Below are 18637 nucleotides of genomic sequence, written 5' to 3'. Positions count from 1 at the left end.
CACTTTGTACAAATTACTCTGGCTGTGGAGATCTGGATCTCCTTATTCTCATTTCATTTTCTCGGGGCAGCTGGAGTGTGGTCTCAGAACCATCTTCCTTCACCCCAACTCCACCCCTGGGTCTTGTCCCTCTATCTAGAGACTATTATGATGAAGCGAGAAAGGAATGCAATCTCTTGCAGGAATGAATTCACCTCTGGCCCTCTTTGCAGAATTTTGCATTTGTTTTGTCAGAATAATGACACTAGGAAACTTAGAATGTCATTTCCTAATTAATAATTTTTGTCTTTGTGGACAGAATAAATGGAGGTTTTTTTTTTTATAAGACTTTTTTTTTTTTTGTCATTTTAAAGAAGAATATGCCAGCTGTTTGCCTGTTACCAGATTTCCCTAATGGAGATAAGATCAGAATAGTTGTTAGGTACTTCAAGACTAAAAGGAATATTCGTTGGGATTGGAACCCAAAGTTTTCCCATTACTTTCCTTTGTTAACACACATATATCTTTCTCTTTCACGTATTGGGTTACATTGCAAAAAGAGAAAGAAGTCTCCTAAATGTGATTTATCAACTTTCTTAAAATAGAATTTAAAGAAGTGACTCCCAGATTAGTGAGAAGACAGCAAAAATAAACAGCAATGGAGTGATTTTAATAGCGACGATCTCATTAAGCTGCCCATTTCCAAATTTAGCCCGTAGGCAGTTTTTTTAATTAAAAAATATTTTTAACCTGAGTTTCTATTGGCTACGTGAGGCCTGGGTGGCTTCTGAATTCTTGGAAGCCATTCTCTTTTCCTCTGTAAATTTATGCTATCCTTTAACCACTTCAAAATAAATTAAAAACTGGAAAGACAGAAATTCAGCCAAGCTACATGAGACTCCAATAACTAATGCAAAGCTGATTTGTGTTAAGTAATTTCAAAATGGATGTTTCCTTGCATCTAACTGGCCGTATGAGATCCACATTTGGCTGCTCAATTAAGTCAAGGTGGAAAGTGCCCTTATTCCGATCCGGGGGACAAAATAATTAGCTACACAACTTCACAACTTCTTTTTTTGAGTTAATGTTATGGGAGATGATGTAGTTTCTGTGTAATTAATCATCCTTTTGAGGCCAAATGGCTGGTCACCTGGTTTTAACATCCCGTTTTGAAAATAGAGATGTTGGCTGAAACAAAATGGTGGCAAGTGATTTTTGGCTACTTTAGACCGAATGGAAACAGCCGGCTCTGAAGGCCACTGAGCCAGAGCCAGGGGAGAAGCCCGCTCCACGCCCCGAGAAGACAGCGCCACTGTACTGGTGTACTCACAATCAGATGACCCGGTGTGAGCGTGAGAGTTTGTCAGTGAACGTGTTGAGTGGATGAGGGCTGGGTCTGGAGACAAAACAGCTTCAAAGTTCAGGCAGGGAAGGCCCGGCTTGGCGCTGGATCCACCCGGCTGAGTAATCTCATTCTCCTCAGATGCCTTCTGGTTTTCAGCTGTCTTGGGTTTCTTCCTGAAAATAAACAAAGGGCCCTTTGAAGGAACTGAATGCATATTTGGGAAAAGGCATTTTTAGAATCTGTTAAAGATAACTTGATTTTTTTTTTCTGAGGGGGGATGGGAGGGAGTCCAGTATGTCCCTTGTTTTAAAACAAGCTGATTCTTGTTTTTTCTTTTTCTTTTCCCTCCAGTAATGGCCTAACTGGGAACACATGAAAGCATATGGGCCAAGCAAACAGCACCACATTTGGACTCCGTTGGCTGCATAAAAAGACCCTGTCCCGGAACTTTAGACAGCTTGAGCTACGTATGGCTGACATTATCCAAGAAGGCATCCTTTTCCCCCTTCAGAGTTTTAACATGGTCTGGAAAAATACTAGTGGAGGTTTACCGTTCTAGCATTTGTCAGGAAGCTTAGAGACAGGACTCGTGGAGTAATGGGAGGAGCACTGGACTGGGAGTCAGGAGACTTGAGCTATCGTACTAGCTGTGCCTCTAATTTGCTGTGTGGCCTTGGGCACCTCACTTCACCTCTCTGGGCTTCAGTTTCCTCATCTGTAAAATAAAGGGCTTGGATTAGAAGGCCTTAAAGGTTCCTTCCAGCTTTAATTTCTCTTCATGGAACACATTATGAACATTCAACTTTTTTGCAGTTTCATTAGGTTTTATTTTAGATCAATACATAATTTCAAATCACAATCTAAATGTTCAGGCTGTACAGATGAGAGGGGTTTGGAGGTTTAGTGATGGAGGTTTTTGTTAAGATAGCAAACGGACAGTGAAAAGAAGACTTAGATTCCATAGGTAGAGGGAAGGTGTCACTGGAGATCCTCTATTCCAAACTCATTACTCACCCAAAGCTTGAGATCCCCCCCCCTTTTTTTATTTAGTGCATGAACTGCTTTTTAACAAGTTTATTTATTGATTTTTAGAAAGTGAGAGCAAGAGTGAGAGAGAGAAACATCGATTTGTAGTTCCTCTTGTTTATGCATTCATGGGTGATTTTTGTATGTGTCCTGACCAAGGATCCAACCTGCTACCTTGGTGTTACTGTGATGACACTCTGAGCAACCTGGCCAGGGCTTCATGACTCTTGGTATAGGAATGTGACAGGGTGTCTGAGATGTGATGAAGAGACTGGTAAAGAGAATTAGAAAGTAATTATTGCTAATAGTTATTTGGGGTCAGGAATAGGAAGCAAAAGAGCTAAGTTATTGATTAAGTCTAGTATCCACTCCCTTGGACAATGCAACTGATATAAACAAATAAATGCTTAACTTAGACTGCACATACCCTAGGCCTCAGTCAAATTGAATTATTTTTTTTAAATATATTTTATTGATTTTTTACAGAGAGGAAGGGAGAGAGATAGAGAGTTAGAAACATCGATGAGAGAAAAACATCAATCAGCTGCCTCCTGCACATCTCCTACTGGGGATGTGCCCGCAACCCAGGTACATGCCCTTGACTGGAATCGAACCTGGGACCTTTCAGTCTGCAGGCCGACGCTCTATCCACTGAGCCAAACCGGTTTCGGTGTCAAATTGAATTATTAATCATACCCTGAAAATTCTCCCCAATTTCCTTGGCTCTGTGCTTCTAGAACTATATGCATGGTGACCAGAGAAAGTGCTTTCTTTTTGGTCGAAGATCATGTGTGGTACATACTCTCTTCTAAGTCCAGTTTCCATGCTTTCCTTATTTCTATAAGCATAGCAATGAACTTGTTACTCAGAATATCTTCTCTTGGGATTTGCTGTGTGGGGCAGTTAAATCTGCCCTCACAGAATATGGTGTTCTGATTAGCATGCTGTGTTTCTGGTCCAGTTGGCTGTGAAATAAATCTGCTTTTCCAGAGGGCAGGAGGCAGAGGTGGGGTGGCACGGATGAAAACAGAGGGAAGCTTTCAGACATATTTTTCAGGATGGAGGAAGCCAATGTAAGAGAAGGAACAAATTGTAGCGCTTTACCCACTGTTTGTTGAGTGGGTGACTGTGGAACTAACCCCCGGATTCTGAGTGTCTACATGGACCTGCAAAAACCAGGTTTCTAGGTGTTAGTTTAATGAGGTCCCCAACTCCTTTCTTTCCCTAAGAAAACCAGCAGCTCCTCTAAGGTCCTTATTTCTATTACTGCTGTCTGTCCCCAGGCTGGAAACCCCAGGGTCACACACCTTCCTCTGCCTTAAAGTCAATTCATCAAGTCCTGACAGTTCTGCTTCCTTTATATTTTGTCATCCGTGTTTCCATTCCATTTCCATTGCAATCGCCCGAACACCTTTTATTTGGGTTGTTGCTCACTTCCTGGCTCTCTATTCTCCTTGACTCCTAGTCTCACTTCTTGGCATTCACTAAATCTGAGGTGACCACATCAGCCTGACCCTATTCTACCTTAGCTCACATGCCCTATATGTTGGCTATCTTGAACTCTCAAATTTTGTGAATATTTCCAGAATGTCCTGGGGAATCTTCATCCTTGGTCAAGTTATTTCTCTTGCTTTGAATGCCCCTATTTCAACTATATTGAAATCCTATTTACCCTTTATATTTATTAAATGTTGTCTCCATCTTATAACTGTCTTGATTTCTCTCTGTCAGATAAGACCTCACTCTCTGTCTCTCAAATTCTTCTCCCTCCTATCTTTCTTTGAAACACCGAACACTTTTTCCTTATTTTATTTTACTTCTCAATTTTGCTGCAATTATGTACTTAGTAGAGGCCTGCTGCACGGATTCGTGCACTGGTGGGGTCCTTCGGCCTGGCCTGTGGGATCAGGCCGAAGCCAGCTCTCCGACATCCCCCGAGGGGCCCTGGATTGCGAGAGGGCAGTTCTTGGGTGACGCACCCCAGAATTGGGCTCCCTCCTCTCTGGTTCCAGGTGCATCACCTGAGAACCACTGCTGCCAAGACACTGCAGCTCAGCAGCTCCTGTGTTGAGTGTCTGCACCCTGGTGGTCAGTGCGTGTCATAGCTACCAGTCGGACGGTCAGACGGTCACTTAGGCTTTTATATATATAGATTATCCCTCCTCTAGGACACTGTAAACTCTGAGGGTTAGGAAATGTCCTTGTTATTATTGAATTCACTGTGTTCATGCACTTTCCCCCTCTTCCTTCCCTCCCACCATTCATTTATTCATGTATTCATTTTCCAAATACTTGTTATGTGGCTATGGTGTGCCAGCGTGGGTTAGGGAATAGAACAAGCCTGGTTTCTACCTTCCCAGTGTTTGCTGTCTAGTGTGTACTGTTAAGCCAATAGCTTAGACACAGCATAATTCAATATATACTTGTTGATAGAATGAAATGAAGAAATTAAAGTATATTTTGAGAATAGTCATAGTGTGAATCCCAATTAAGTTTGCTACTCTTTATACAGCAGTGAAATCTACCTTGAATGGCTGCTTTTACTTTGAATCCATGAAGGGCACTCGGTAGGAGTAGGGACATTTTGCTCACTAAAGTTAGGCTGCTCCTCATGATTCACTTAAATACAGGGATGAAATACTAATGACAATCACAAGAGAAAAAATATTTATCCTGGCTGCTCTTAGTAAGGCCTACACTATTTCAGATGTGAGCTTTCAGAATTAAGGAAGTTCTTTCAAAAATGAGCATATGGCCAACATTACTCTTTTATTTTTATGATTGCACAAATTGTATTATTCTTTATACTAGAGGCCTGGAGCACAAAAATTTGTGCATTCGGGGGGGAGGGGGGTCCCTCAGCCCAGCCTGTGCCCTCTCGCAGTCTGGGACCCCTCGGGAGATAACGACCTGCTGGCTTAGGCCTGCTCCCGGGTGGCAGAGGGCAGGCCCAATCCCTAGGTGCAGTCCCTGGTCGGGCTCAGAGCAGGGCCGATTGGGGAGTTGGGGCGCCGCCCCCTGTCATGCACAGAGCAGGGCGATCGGGAGGTTGTGATGCCACCCTCAGTCATGCTCAGGGTAGGGGCGATTGGGGGGTTGGGACACCGTCCCCTGTCACACTCAAGGCAGGGTCGATGGGGAGGTTGCGGCGCCACCCCGTCACGCACAGAGCAGGGCCAATCAGGGGGTTGGGGCACTGCCCCCTGTCATGCACAGAGCAGGGCCCATCAGGGGGTTGGGGCGCCACCCTCTATCACCCACAGAGCAGGGCCGATCAGGGGGTTGGGGCGCCGCCACTCTCACACTCAGGGCAGGGCCAATGAGGAGGTTATGGCTCTACCCCGTCACACACAGAGCAGGGCCCATAGGGGGAGGGGGGCGTTGGGGCGCCGCACCCTGTCACACACAGAGCCGCAGGGCGATCAGGGGTTGAGGAGCTCCCCCCTATCAGGCACAGAGCAGGGCTGATCAGGTGGTTGGGGCACCTTCCACTGTCACGAACAGAGCAGGGTGGATAGGGAGCTTGTGGCCCCGCCCCCTGTCACACACAGAGCCACAGGGAAATCAGGGGGTTTGGGTGCTGCCCCCTGTCACGCTGATCCCGGTGCTGGGAGGCCTCGCGACTCTGCTGATCCCGGTGCTGGGAGGCATATTACCCTTTTACTATATAGGGTAGAGGCCTGGTGCACGGGTGGGTGCCGGCTGGTTTGCTCTGAAGGGTGTCCTGGATCAGGGTGGGGGGTCCCCACTGGGGTGCCTGGCCAGTCTGGGTGAGGGGCTGAGGGCTGTTTTCAGGCTGGGGGTGACTGAAGCTCCCAACCGCTCCTTTTTTTCTTTTTTCTTTTTTTTATTCTGGGCCAGCTTTAGCTTTGAGGCTTGGCTCCAGCTTTTAGGCCTCTGCTGCTGAAAGTAGGTTTCTGGCCTTTGCTTACAATGTTGCGATCCTGCTGGCTGAAGCCCGGTGACTAAAGCAGGTTTCTGGGGTTTTGTTTAGCTTCTATATTTGTTACATAGTTGCTTAGAGTTGCAGCTCAGAGGCCTGCAGCGGCAGGCGGGAAACGATGGAGTCCTCCGTCACTGAAGCAAGCAAGCCTCATGTTAGTTTCAAGCTGCCTGGCTGCCGGCCGCCATCTTGGCTGGCAGTTAATTTGCATATCTCGCTGAGCAGCCAATGGGAAGTGTAGCGGTCGTACGCCAATTACCATGTTTCTCTTTTATTAGATAGGATAAATGCCCTTGTTTCCTTCCCTAGATTTCACCCAGCTTCCTACCTGATATCTTGCACCACACTCTCCTACTTGTTATCTTAAGGATCACCTTTGGGGTACATTCAAAACAAAGAGGCATTGGGGTCATCTCTATGAACAGAAAGTATTGAAAACTGAACCTTAATTGGTTCATACCCCCATTTGCCTAATATCACTTTGCTTGTCTGTATGCCATTAGGCTGTTTCCCAGCTGCCAGAGAGCAGAGAGACACTCAGTGTTCCCAGAAGCAGTTCATTCCCATCCCACCTTCTCCGAAAGTCCTTCTGGACTCCTTTTCCCAGAGTTGAGTAACACTGAAATATAGCCTCAGTCTATGTCTACAAATGCACAGGTGGGTTATTCTGACCCTGGTTTTTCAATTAATAGTTTATTAAGAAGGGAAGAGCAAGTCCTATAGTAATTCATTTAAAATACCTTCTTTGGTTGTGTGAAAAATAATTATACAAACAGCACATCTGAGGACCCTGTGGCTCTGCATTCCTGCCCGGAGCCATTAGAGGGCAGCAGCACACTGGCTGGCTCCTGGCAGCCCTTTGGAGCGGCACCTCCCCACCAGACCAGAACCTTCCTCTCCTGGTCACCATGCCAAAGGCTGCTTTGCCAAGCTCTGGCCCCTAGGCCTCTTTCTTTCTTTTCAGCTCTCTCTCTCTCTCTCTCTCTCTCTCTCTCTCTCTCTCTCTCTCTCTCCCCGACCCCACTCCCCTTTTCTCTCTCCCTCCTTCCCTCCCTCCCAGTGTTAAAATTATACACTCTGATGAAGTCGCCCCTCAACCGGAAAATGAAAGCTCCAATGAAAAAGTTAGACAAGCCAACAATAACAAAGAAAGAAACTGGGAGAAAGGGGAAAGGAGGCTGGTGAGGGGAAGGATTTAAGAACAAGAAAAGGGCAGATGTTTTGTAAATATATGCAAAGCAAAAGTGGGTGTACCCTGAACACTTCCACCGAGAAACAGACCAATCATTGTGCACTTCCTCCCGCCACTCTGGTGGGAGCTCTGCATTTAAAAAAAAAAAAAAAAAAAAGTGTGGCTGCAGGCACCTGCCTTTCAACAGTTAGTTCTGACACCCTGACTGAATATCTCCCCATTGTCCAAGGAGAACAAAACCATTTGATCTTCCCACTGCAAACATTTCTGTTAAGAGAAAAAGACTGCTTCAAGGCTGGGAAGGCATTCTAAGGTGACTGGCAGTTGGGTTAGCCAGCGGGCCCTTCTGGTTTTTAACTCTCACTGTGCTGGCCCTGGCAACAAGTTTTGGACTGAAACATAGCAGTGAGAAAGGCTGTGGAGGATGTTGGCTCTTTCCTTACTAGACCATATTGTATGTGGAAGGAAATATGCATTAAAACATATTGATGAGATGTAGGTATCATGCATGTGAAATGCATGGAAATTAACCAGAGAGGCGGCATTTCACGTATACATCTCACACTTCTTCGCACACATTGCGCACATACAGTGATGGCAGTGCTTTCTACAACATATGGAAAATAAATATTTTATCTGTGTGAGCTCTTATCAGTCTCCAGGGGCTTTGGAGAGCAGAGTGCTCTCTTCTATCTCCCTCTCCCAATTTGCTCTCCGCCAGGCTCCCCCTCTCCCGCGCATTAAGCGTGCCTTCCACTCACCAGTCTGCTTGGATCGGAAAGAATTAGTGAGAACCTCCTCTGGATGAATAATTACTCAGTCATTAGATCATGATAATTTAGACCAGTGATGCCCCCCCCCGCCCCCCATCTTTTTGGACTGGTAACCATTTCCTTACTCTCCTTCCCAACAGTGCCTTGGGGGAAGGCTTAGGGAATGTTTGGGTTTGGGGGCAAAGGGCAGGTGGAAACAAGGCATCCAGTGAGAGTTGGTGGCAGGATTGTGTTCTACCACCTCGTAGCTGTGTGCTCTAGACAGGCCACTCTGCTTCTCTGGGTCTCTGTTTCTTCATTGAAAAAGTAGAAATAATAATAATACTTTCTAGGGCTGATGTGAGAAATGAGATAATTCATGTCAAGTGGGTGGCACATCCTGGCATATGGTCAGTGCCCAGTGATGGTAGCTCTTTTCACAGAGAGTGTCATTTCTATGGTTCTGTCTTTTCTGCTATAACAGAGCACTTCCTTTATGTTAGTAATCTCCTTTGTTCAGAAATCTTTTTTAATATATAGATTTGGGCAGAGGCAAATGGGCTGTAATTGTAGCAAAGGTGGAAAAAATGCTGGGACAAGCACCTCCTCTTGAGCGCTATGATCTCACTGTATTACCCTCCTGACACCTCCTGTCTGCTCACATTGGTCCTGCTGCTGCTGTACCAAGAGCTATTCTTCACGCTGAGGCTCGAACAGGCTACCCTTGGCCTACGGAAGCCCATCAAACCTGAGCACCGTGGTCTATTCATTAAAACCAACCTTCGGCACTCTCTCATCATGTGTTCTTGCAATTTACTCTTTCACTACTTGGTCTAATGTTCTCATATCAATTTAAGATGTTTTTGTGATTAAAACATTTTATTCTCTCTCTTTTTTTTAAAACTTTCTTGGCAAGGCTGACATACAATGTTTTTCAGTGTATATCTCCCCCACTGTATCAGGCAGGATCCTGGCAAGAAACAGATGGTACACTCAAAGGTTTGAACTGAAGAGAATTCAATGAGAGGATTATACTGAGGTTCATATGAGGTTAAGGGACCCTCAAGGGATGGTGAGCATCAGGGACTAACAGTGCTGGGAAGCTGTTAAATCTCAGCTTTAAACTGTTACCCCGAAGGAGCAAGGAAAGGTGTGGCTGGGAAGGAGGCTAGGTTAACAATGCCGTGACCTCACTCTCCTCCCACTCTCACACTTCTTGCTGATCTCTCCTTTAAGCCAAAGTCAGGAGGAAGCCAGAAGAGAAGACAGCTGGGCAACAGAGTTCAGAAAGGTCACTCTCTGGGCCACAAATCAAGGCAGAGAATGGTTCTGGGGTTTTGTTTGTGTCCATCGGGGATGGAGGGAGACTAACAGACATATCTATTCTTTCCCTCTCCGTTTCTTCACCCTTTGCCTCTCAATCTTACTTTCTGGAAGGAAAGAGACACAGCAAAATAAAAGGGAATCAATTCTCTTTTAGCGTCCACCTACCTATTTTGTCTACTTGCCATTTACAGGAGAAGAAAACTGGGTGTAAGCTCGACGGCAGCAGGTGTTGGTGTGTGCTGCCGTAACTCTGTTGTCTAGAAGAGTGCCTGGCACATATTAGATGGCCAGTGAATTTTAGTCGACTGAGCAAATACACTCATCTCTGCTGGGCCAGACACTATATATACATTCTCTCATTTAATTTTCACAACAGTCCAGGCAAATAGGCTGGGCCACTGGGCATGCTCGTCCAGGTGGTGTGGGAGTGGGTAGGTTTTAAAATCTAACACTCACCCTCTTTATACCCACCCCCAACTCTTGAGACCTGGCCCAGGGTATTGTCAACCCACAGGAAGGGACAAAGTTTTGTAATTAGTCCACATTTTTATACTTTAATCACCTTTTTGCTTTTTGCACCTAGCAGGTCACTCTAAGTTTTGTCATTATTTCTCTTTCATATATGAGGGAGCTGAGTTTCTGAAAAGCACAGGCTGCAAGAATGGGACCCAATCTGTCCGTTCTCTAGGACCTGTGAAATGTGAAAGCAGGCGCTGGCTTTCTGCTCAGGTGAAATACTTTCAATGGCAGAAACAGACGCTCACTTGCGGGCTGCCTGGTGATTTTCATGAAACCTTAGGTCCTGATTTCTGGGTCTGGATCTCGGCTCTATACAGCACAGGGAGGTGGGAGTGGTGGAGACGCTCTCCTCTCCCAAAGGATACAGATACCTCAACACCTGCCTGCGTCCCAGTACTGCTGTGCTACCTGCACTGGCACAGTTATTTCGGGATGAAGAAAAACTCAGAGAAACACCTGATGTGGGAATCCTAAGGCACACCTTGCACTTGAACACGACGATGAAGGAAGGTGCTCACACAAGTATGTTCCTTGCATAGGTAGGAAATGAAGAACTCTGTTTGATCTGGTGTCACATCTTCAGTCCCTAGTCACCTGACCCCATTGTACTGCAGAGCCCTCTGATGGCTACCTCTCCATTCGGGCAGGTGGCCTGCCTGTCACCTGCACGTCCGCTACCATCAATCACAATTCAGGTGGCAAAGCATTCAAGGTATAAAGCAACACAACACAAAACAAGACAAGACAAAAACCTCGGGCTTTATCCCTTTGGGTTTGATATTTGCCAGAATAGCTATAAAGACATAGACAATGAAAATGTGAAAATCCTACCTGAAGCCTAGGAGGGGTGTTAGCCTACCAGGCTTACCATTTTCCACTAACAGAGATGCCCGGAAAATATTATCCCATCACCTGCCTCACACCATATAGGAGAATTTGTGACTGTGACACACAGAGTAAGTTTTTGTTTCAAAGTGTGAAATTAGGTTACTTTGCACGCATACCCTTTAAATAATGTAAATGCCTGGCTTTTCTAGTAAGAAGAAAATAAAACAACCCCAAATATTCATCTGTTATTTTTAGCAATGATTAATGAATACTTTATATCAATCTCTCATCAGTGTCTTCCTATAGGCATCCTACCTCCTACTCCAACATATTTCTGTACCGTGCCTTGAAAGAGCTGTACTGCTCCTACATACACGCCTGTTACAGAGGGAACTAAACCCAGTACACAGAGCTATGCATTCAGACGGCAGAGCTGAGCTAGATACAAAGGCTGAGAGATGTGGCCTTGGTCCCCGAGGGTAACAAGGAGGCAACAGCACAGGCACAGAGATACTCAGACAACAGATAGAAATGGGCAAGGAAAGCAGGCCTGGATTGGACCAGGGTGGCATGAAGCCCCAGGGAGGTGCAGCAGAGTGTCACAGTGAGGTGGCAAGAGGCCAACAAGTTGGGCAGGAGCTGCCACTGCTTCGGGTAGAGGTGCAGATGAGCGAGCAGAGCAGCACCACTCATGCACAGTGCGCTCAGGTCCAGCTAGGCGCAGCCCCTGGAGAGGAGGGTGCGATGCCGCCCAGACGTGCACTACAGGCTAGAAGCTGAGAACCGCTGCAGGCGCCTCAGGACTGAGTCCGATTACCTCACTGCATCCAACAGGTGAAGCCATCTAAAATTTCATCTGCTTTTACAATTGTGTGTTTTGTTTTTTTTTAATTAAAGTGAACTAAGAGGCCTTTCATTGGAGGCATAATGTACTCACAGTAGTTTCCAAATAAATGGTGTCACTCTTCAGGTAAATCACTCCAAGGCTTGGGCCTAGTGCAGATGTTCATTGGGGCAGGGGGCAGAGCGCGGCTGCATCTAGATCAGAGGAGAGACAAACAAAAATCAGGCTGCGAAGTGAACAGGTCATGGTGATCATTTGTTTGGATAAACACAGAACAGCAGGACTTGGTTGAGAGGCTGGTGAGCACCTTGGCACCAGAGGAGGCAAGTCAGGGAAGGGGCTGGGAGAGGATGTCCTCCAGGTTCCCTTTTTAGTGTTCCTACCTGCGGGCCTGTCTGGTCTGACAGCATTGGCAGCCCTGGCAGTGCAGGTGGAATTGATTTTATGGCTCTGAGTTGGAAGCTGTGGTGGAGGGTAAGGTTTGGGGAAGAGGAGGGAGTGTCAGACAACTTTGCCGTAGCCTACTCTTCTTCAGTGTTCCTGATTCCACTGTAGTCTCTCTCTCTCTCTCTTTCGTGCTCAATTCTTACCTATTTTCTTTTTTTTAAATGTTTTTATTGATTTTTAGAGAGAGAGGGAGAGAGAGAAAGATCAATGATAAGAGAGTAACATCTATTGGCTGTCTCCTGCACAGCCCCCACTAGGGATCAAGCCCGCAACCCAGGCATGTGCCCTGACTGGAACGGAACTGGTGACTTCTTGGTGCATGGGTTGATGCTCAACCATTGAGCAACACCGGCCAGGCAGCTCTTACCTATTTTCAAGACACCCACTGACCTGGCCAAATTTCTGAGCTCTTACCTTCTCTGTACCCTTCACTGAAAAGGCTCCATGTCCTCTAACCTGTGGAGTTCAGCCTCAGGAGCTACTGAATGAACTACCACCTGTCTCAGAGCCACAACTCAGAGGACTTTTCCCAGGTTTTGCATCTTTGGCCACATTGGGCTGAAATGATTCTTGAAGCTCTCCTCCCTTCTCATAGGGACCCTGCGTTACTCTGACTTTCCTCCTACCTTCAGTTCTCTTTTCTGCCTCCCTCACTGGCTGGTCTTTCTCCTGTTCCTAAGTCAAGATATTCCTCAAGATTCTCTCCTCAGGCTTTGCCTACACCCACCCTCCATGACCTCAACAATCCCTTCTCTACAGAGAACACCCACATTGCTATCTTTAGTGTTTGCTTTTGTCTACAGAGCTCCAGACCAACATTCTAAATAATTGCTGGTAATGGGCTCATTCATTCATTCATTCATTCATTCAGTATTTATATACACACCTGGAAAATATGAATACTCCATGAAATACTGCATGGGCATTTCAAATTCAGAAAGTTTTAAACAGAATTTATCGCTTCTCCCTCAAAATATGTTCCTTCTCCAGCCTCCTCCTCTCCTGCCATTGGTACCATCTTCCTCCAGTTACTTGGACATACAACTAAGGAGTCTTCTCTAACAACTCCTTTTCTTTTGCTTCCCAAATCTAATCGGCTGCCAAGTTCTGTGGTTTTTACTCAGGCTGTGCTTCCTTAATCAATACCTGCTTTCTATCTCAATACTGATTTATCCTTTTATCACCTGTTACCAGGATTGCTGGGGGAGCCTCCTAACTGCCTTCACTTCCTCTAGAATCTAGATTCTCTTTACCACTAGCCCATTCTTCATAATCAATATTACATTCATTTTTCTAAAGTACCACTCTAAACATACCACTTTTTTGCTCACTTGCTTACTTCTCAGTTTGGCATTCAAAGCCCTTATAACATAGCCCCAATTTAATGTCCTAGTCTTAGCTCTACAGTCCATTCTCCACTGCTGCAAAGTCCCACCCCTTCCCACCATGCTCATGGTGATGCCTCCCTTTCCCAATGTCCACATAAACTAGTAGCTTCAAGGGCCATCCAAATGCTACCTCAGTTATGAAGCATTTCCCAAAGGAAAGTGAATCCTGAAGCACTTTTGCACTTGGTGCTTGAATCCTGAAGCACTTTTGCACTAAGCTCTTTGCACATTCTATAGACTCTAATAATTATTTGTGTACCATCTCTCCCCACTCTCTAAAGGCCTTGAAAGCAGAGACAGTTTTTACTTTGTATGCCCTGTAGTGCGCAATGCCCAGCACACAGGTTTGCGCTCAGCTGATGTCTGCTGAACTGCATTTAAAAGGAAAAAAAGACTCTTGCTCAGAGTCAATGGAAGCTGAGACTGAATTGGAAAGCTCATCTATTCCAAACCCTCATTTTTTCAGATGAGGAGATTAAAGGCACTGACTTGCTCAACACCACATCCTTGTTGCTGGCTGGGCAATGATAACTTATATAAAAGCTCACAAATTTCTAACGATCTCTCAGTGCTTGCTCAGCACCAATGGGCCCAAGCAGACCATCAGCATTGACCAGACAAGACAGACTCAGGGGTAGGGAGTGCATCACCTGTAAAGATATGCTAGGGTCCAAAAAAACAAAGAATTTTGCTTCACTTGTTCACCTCAATAAACTGAACTCATAAATATCTTTTTATAGTTAAATAATGTTTTAAAATTGAGGTGATTTAAAGTAGAAAGAAGCAAACTTTGCTAACATTACCAGCAGAAACAATCACTACAATATTGCAGATACCACTGGGGCGATAAACTCAAGGTGAAAACCAGAATGAAGGAATTTCTCACGCTTTGCAAACGCAATGGGTTCAGCTGAAGTTCTTGGTGAGAACATGCTGCAGCAATTCTATGCTTCAATTTATGACCTTATGGAAACACAGGTTATTGGCAATTTTGCTATTATGCCACCTCAACACTTTTTTCACTCTAGCTTCACCCAGTATTTACAACTTTAAAGTTTTACTTATTTTTCCCCCATTAGCTCACGAATTTACTTCTAGAAATACGTTGACGACTCCTCCCGTGTCTAATTTCCTTCCCTTGTTCTCCTCTTGTGGTAGAAGAAACATTAATCGTTTAATCTCATCTCTATCCTCAAACAGAGTCGTTTTCTCTCACCGGAGATGAGAAAGCCGAACCTAACACACTGTGGGGATAGCAGTGTTTTCCCAGGTTAGGAAATCTCAGTAGTTTTTCCAGGAGATCTCAGTAGTTTTTCCTTGGCCACAAAAACTCAGCCTTTAAATGGCAGCCTACAGAGGTATAGGACTTCCTCTGACTCCCAGGTGAGTACTTTGCTCACCGCTACTCGCCAGGGGACAACTTGGCACTATTAATCACACTCTTTGCAGCCAGTACGGTAGATCCATGCTATGCACCGAAATGTCCATTAACTCTCCACACCCCAGGAGCCACATAAACAGTAAATGGGGCTCAAGAGCTCTTCATAGAGCTCTTCTTACTAAACCATCACATGGCTGGACAGGCCATCAACACTTCACCAGACAAGCCTTGTCTTTTCTCCCCTGGCAACTACATTAAAACGATAAGGGAAATCACTGATCGATATGTCTAGGACATTGCAGTGAAACATTGCCTGGAAGCCTACAAATCCATTGTGTAATTAGATGAGTGTACATTTTAAATATGCCTAGCATTTGATTTGAATTGTGCATTTTATAATTAAATGGAGACATAATCTCCCCGTTCCCTAATCCAACTCCTTTTTCTCAATCCTACATCCTGCTTTCACTTTTTTTGGCAAATTGTCACCTATCCCCTTCTTCTTTTTCCCCCTCATGCCTTAGCACACACCTGAGGGTCTATTAATCAGAGTTACCACCTGCTGTGTCATGTTCTATTGCTTAAAGGGTGGTTCTCCTCTAAAAAAGACCCAGTGAAAATGATTTCATGAAGTTTAATATTTATTCTTTTTCAATGATTTCCATAACCAATGTAGTCACATTTTTTAAAGCAAAAGATAATTTTGAGAGGCTGCTGGGCCAATTTTGAGAGGCTGCTGGGCCAATTTTGAGAGGCTGCTAGGGCCGCACATGCCTCCCATATCGGAAATACAGCTGTGCTCCTTGCCTCTTACATCATCCCTGTAATAGTCTGCTCTGGCAACCCAGCTGGCACAGCTCTTGCTGGTGTCAGAGGCAGGAGACTGGAGTCCTTTCCATTCCTGCCTGTGTTTCTGACATCTCTGCAGCTCTGTCTTGGAAGCCCTTGGGGAACAGAGCTGTTATGTAACACACAGTCATATATTACTGTGAGGCACTTCCTGCAGAGGTCTTATTCCCATTCTTTAGAAACCACACCAAGTCATTCTAAAGTGACAGCTGGGGCCTTCATGACTAAAGCTTACAAAAATGATAATAGTAACAATAATAGCTGCCATTTATTACACCTCTAAATGTTGTCAGGGACCATGCCAGGCATTTTGATATGTAAATACATTCTCATTTGACCCTCACAGCAATGTCATCCTGTAGGTGTTGCCATAACTATTTTGCAGATGAGGAAAAGTGAGGCTCAGAGAGCTCAAATAACCATTCCAAGATTAGGAAGCGGTGTATAGTCAAACCAAGACCTCTCTGACGCCAAATCTGTGCTTTTTTTCACTATACAGTCACTGTTCCAACCCAGCAGGGACACATTCTAGTTCCCACTGTGATCTCAGTGCAAGAAAGATGCTTATGCTGTTTCCATGATGACTCAGAGCCACTGAAAGAACTGAGAGCACAGACCTCCGGTGAAGGAACTCTTTCAGATACTGTCAATACATATGGCTTCTTCCGAGCTCCTCCTTATCAGAAGATGAAAAGTCCTCTCATCTACCTTACAGCGGTCTTCTCAAACTGGAATGGTGGAGGTGAATTCTGCATTTCTAAGGAGCTCTGTAATTCTGCATTTCTACGGAGCTACCAGGTGAGGCTGCTGACACTGGTCCGGGCACCACAGGTCTGGCATCTGACACTCGCCTTCCCACCTAGGGCTGTGTTTAAGGAGCAGGTCCAACTGAACAACTTGACTAACAGCTCACAAGGCTCGATTGCCTTCTGATTCTGGGCCAGTGTGTCAGGTCATCAGGCATTAGACAGAATTTGAGGAGTTTCCGGCATAAAGCACATTATGAAAATAATCATTTCTAGGTCCCCTAGGGCTTTCCTCCCCACATTGGAAATTAAAATGATAATGTCTCTAACATGTAAAGTTCCTATTTTTTACATTATTATTATTTTTAACAATAATTATCTGGTAATAATTCAAATAACACCTTTCCTCTGAGAAATTCAATGAGCTTTACTAACCTTAATTGTCTAACTGCAATTCCCAGGTGTAGATAAAGCTGACTCAAAGATCATAGTAAATTTAAAATTGTGCCACTTCCCTCCTCTCTTCGTCCCAAATGTAGTGATGAATTAGTGATGAGGGGTTACTAATTGGCAAAGACCCACTATATTATAATTTTATGCACAGGGAACTTCATAAAGTAACGGTCAATCCAAGAAATAATCAGCAGAGAGGTGTGTTGTGGGGGACCAGAATGATGGTCAGAGAAAAAAGGAAGGAGAGTTAAAAGAAGTAGGAATAAAGAAAAGAAAGTAAAATCCTAGAACTAGCTGGATGACCTTGGATAAGTCATTTCACCTCTAGGTGGCTCAGCTTTTCTGTAACAAAGGAGGTGGATTTTATGATTTTGAAGGTCCCTTAAAACTCAAATAGTCCCGTGAGCAGAAAGATGTGGGAATTAAATAGCTCATCAACCTGTTAAACCGTTAAACCTGTTAAAGAAATCTATTTGACTTTTAACTTTTTAACTAATTACCTAAAAGAAATTCCCAAGTCTACATCACAAATCCCACCTCTCTGGAAACTGGTGAGAAAACCATTTAATGAATCAAGGCACCACAGGCATCATGGCCAGACAAACCACTCTGGAGCCCAGCCTCAGCTTTCCGAGGCTCTAATAAATGTTTTACTTCAAGGAACTGCAGCTCCTTAATTAACCACTAGTTAATACCCATGTCCAGAAGAAATACCTCGGATGGCTTGGAGACCCCTGGGATGGCCCTGCCAATAGAAGGGCCCACTGTTTGTCACATTAAATCTATGTTAATTTTCTCCATAGAGACCTCTTGATTCCTCTTTGACAATTCACAAACTCTGTTAAGATTTGCACATCCTAGGAGCCTTCTCGCTGTCAGGTACTGTTGATTCTTGTTTTTAAAATAAGAGGTCTTTGAGATCAGGTGAGCTAGATGCACATATCTCAATATATACACATATATGCATATATGCATACATATATACATATGATATTGATTTGTCTGGTTTCATGAATACCTGATGATGGAAACACCTTCTCTAAGTCATTTGACAGTGGAATCTCCCTGCTTAGGAAAGCCAGCCACAGGTCCTGGTTATTACATCATTATAACTCTGTGATGAGGATTCCAACACGAGCACCATTTATGGTGCAGCATGTTACTGGTGTTATGCCTTTCCCCTTGCACTGAGTATGCTTTCTGGACTAATTATTGCAGTTTGTGCCTAAATAGAAAAACAGGTACCAAGAACACTGAAATGGCATTACACTGGAGAACACAATATCACTGTCTCCAAAGTGAAGGTCATGTCTCTTTTCCTGCTTCATCACACTGTGTGGCAGGTCCTGTGCTGGGCACTTTTCACACATTGTTTAACGTTATTTTTATAATCACCCTTTGGGGTGGGAATTATATTCTAATTTTATAGATGAGGAAACTGATGCTTAAGACAGATGAGGTTATTTGTCATAGATCATGAAGTCAGAGCATAACAAAGCAGGGTTTAAAGCCAGGTTATAATCATATGCTCTACATCTTAACTATACCTAGCCTGTAATCTTCAGCCATCCCTTTGGTTCCATCAGTTTTATCTTCTTCTCTGTTCTTGATGACATATC

General features: G+C 44.6%; 1 protein-coding gene across 15 annotated transcripts in view; it reads right to left on the bottom strand.

The window, feature by feature from the left end:
- Positions 1 to 18637, bottom strand: part of ZBTB20 (zinc finger and BTB domain containing 20) — an 874980-nt gene that overhangs the window by 46194 nt on the left and 810149 nt on the right. For 10 of the 15 annotated variants that reach the window (XM_081085638.1, XM_081085646.1, XM_081085648.1 and 7 more), the window contains 2 exons: positions 11848 to 11948; positions 1310 to 1497 (listed from right to left, as the gene is read on the bottom strand). Coding sequence is in view for 4 of the 15 variants with exons in the window: in XM_081085637.1 (XP_080941763.1) it covers positions 1310 to 1497; positions 1876 to 1886 (199 nt within the window). In the remaining 11 variants the exon portion in view is untranslated. Of the gene's footprint in view, positions 1 to 1309; positions 1498 to 1875; positions 2040 to 11847; positions 11949 to 18637 lie in introns of all 15 variants that reach the window. The other 5 variants (XM_081085637.1, XM_081085644.1, XM_081085643.1 and 2 more) reach the window with 1 other exon arrangement.

The sequence above is a fragment of the Myotis nattereri genome (genome assembly GCF_964212035.1).
Source record: "Myotis nattereri genome assembly, chromosome: 3".
Taxonomy (NCBI): Eukaryota; Metazoa; Chordata; class Mammalia; order Chiroptera; family Vespertilionidae; genus Myotis; species Myotis nattereri.
The sequence above is the reverse complement of the archived record's forward strand: the minus strand, read 5'-3'. Positions and strand labels throughout refer to the sequence as shown.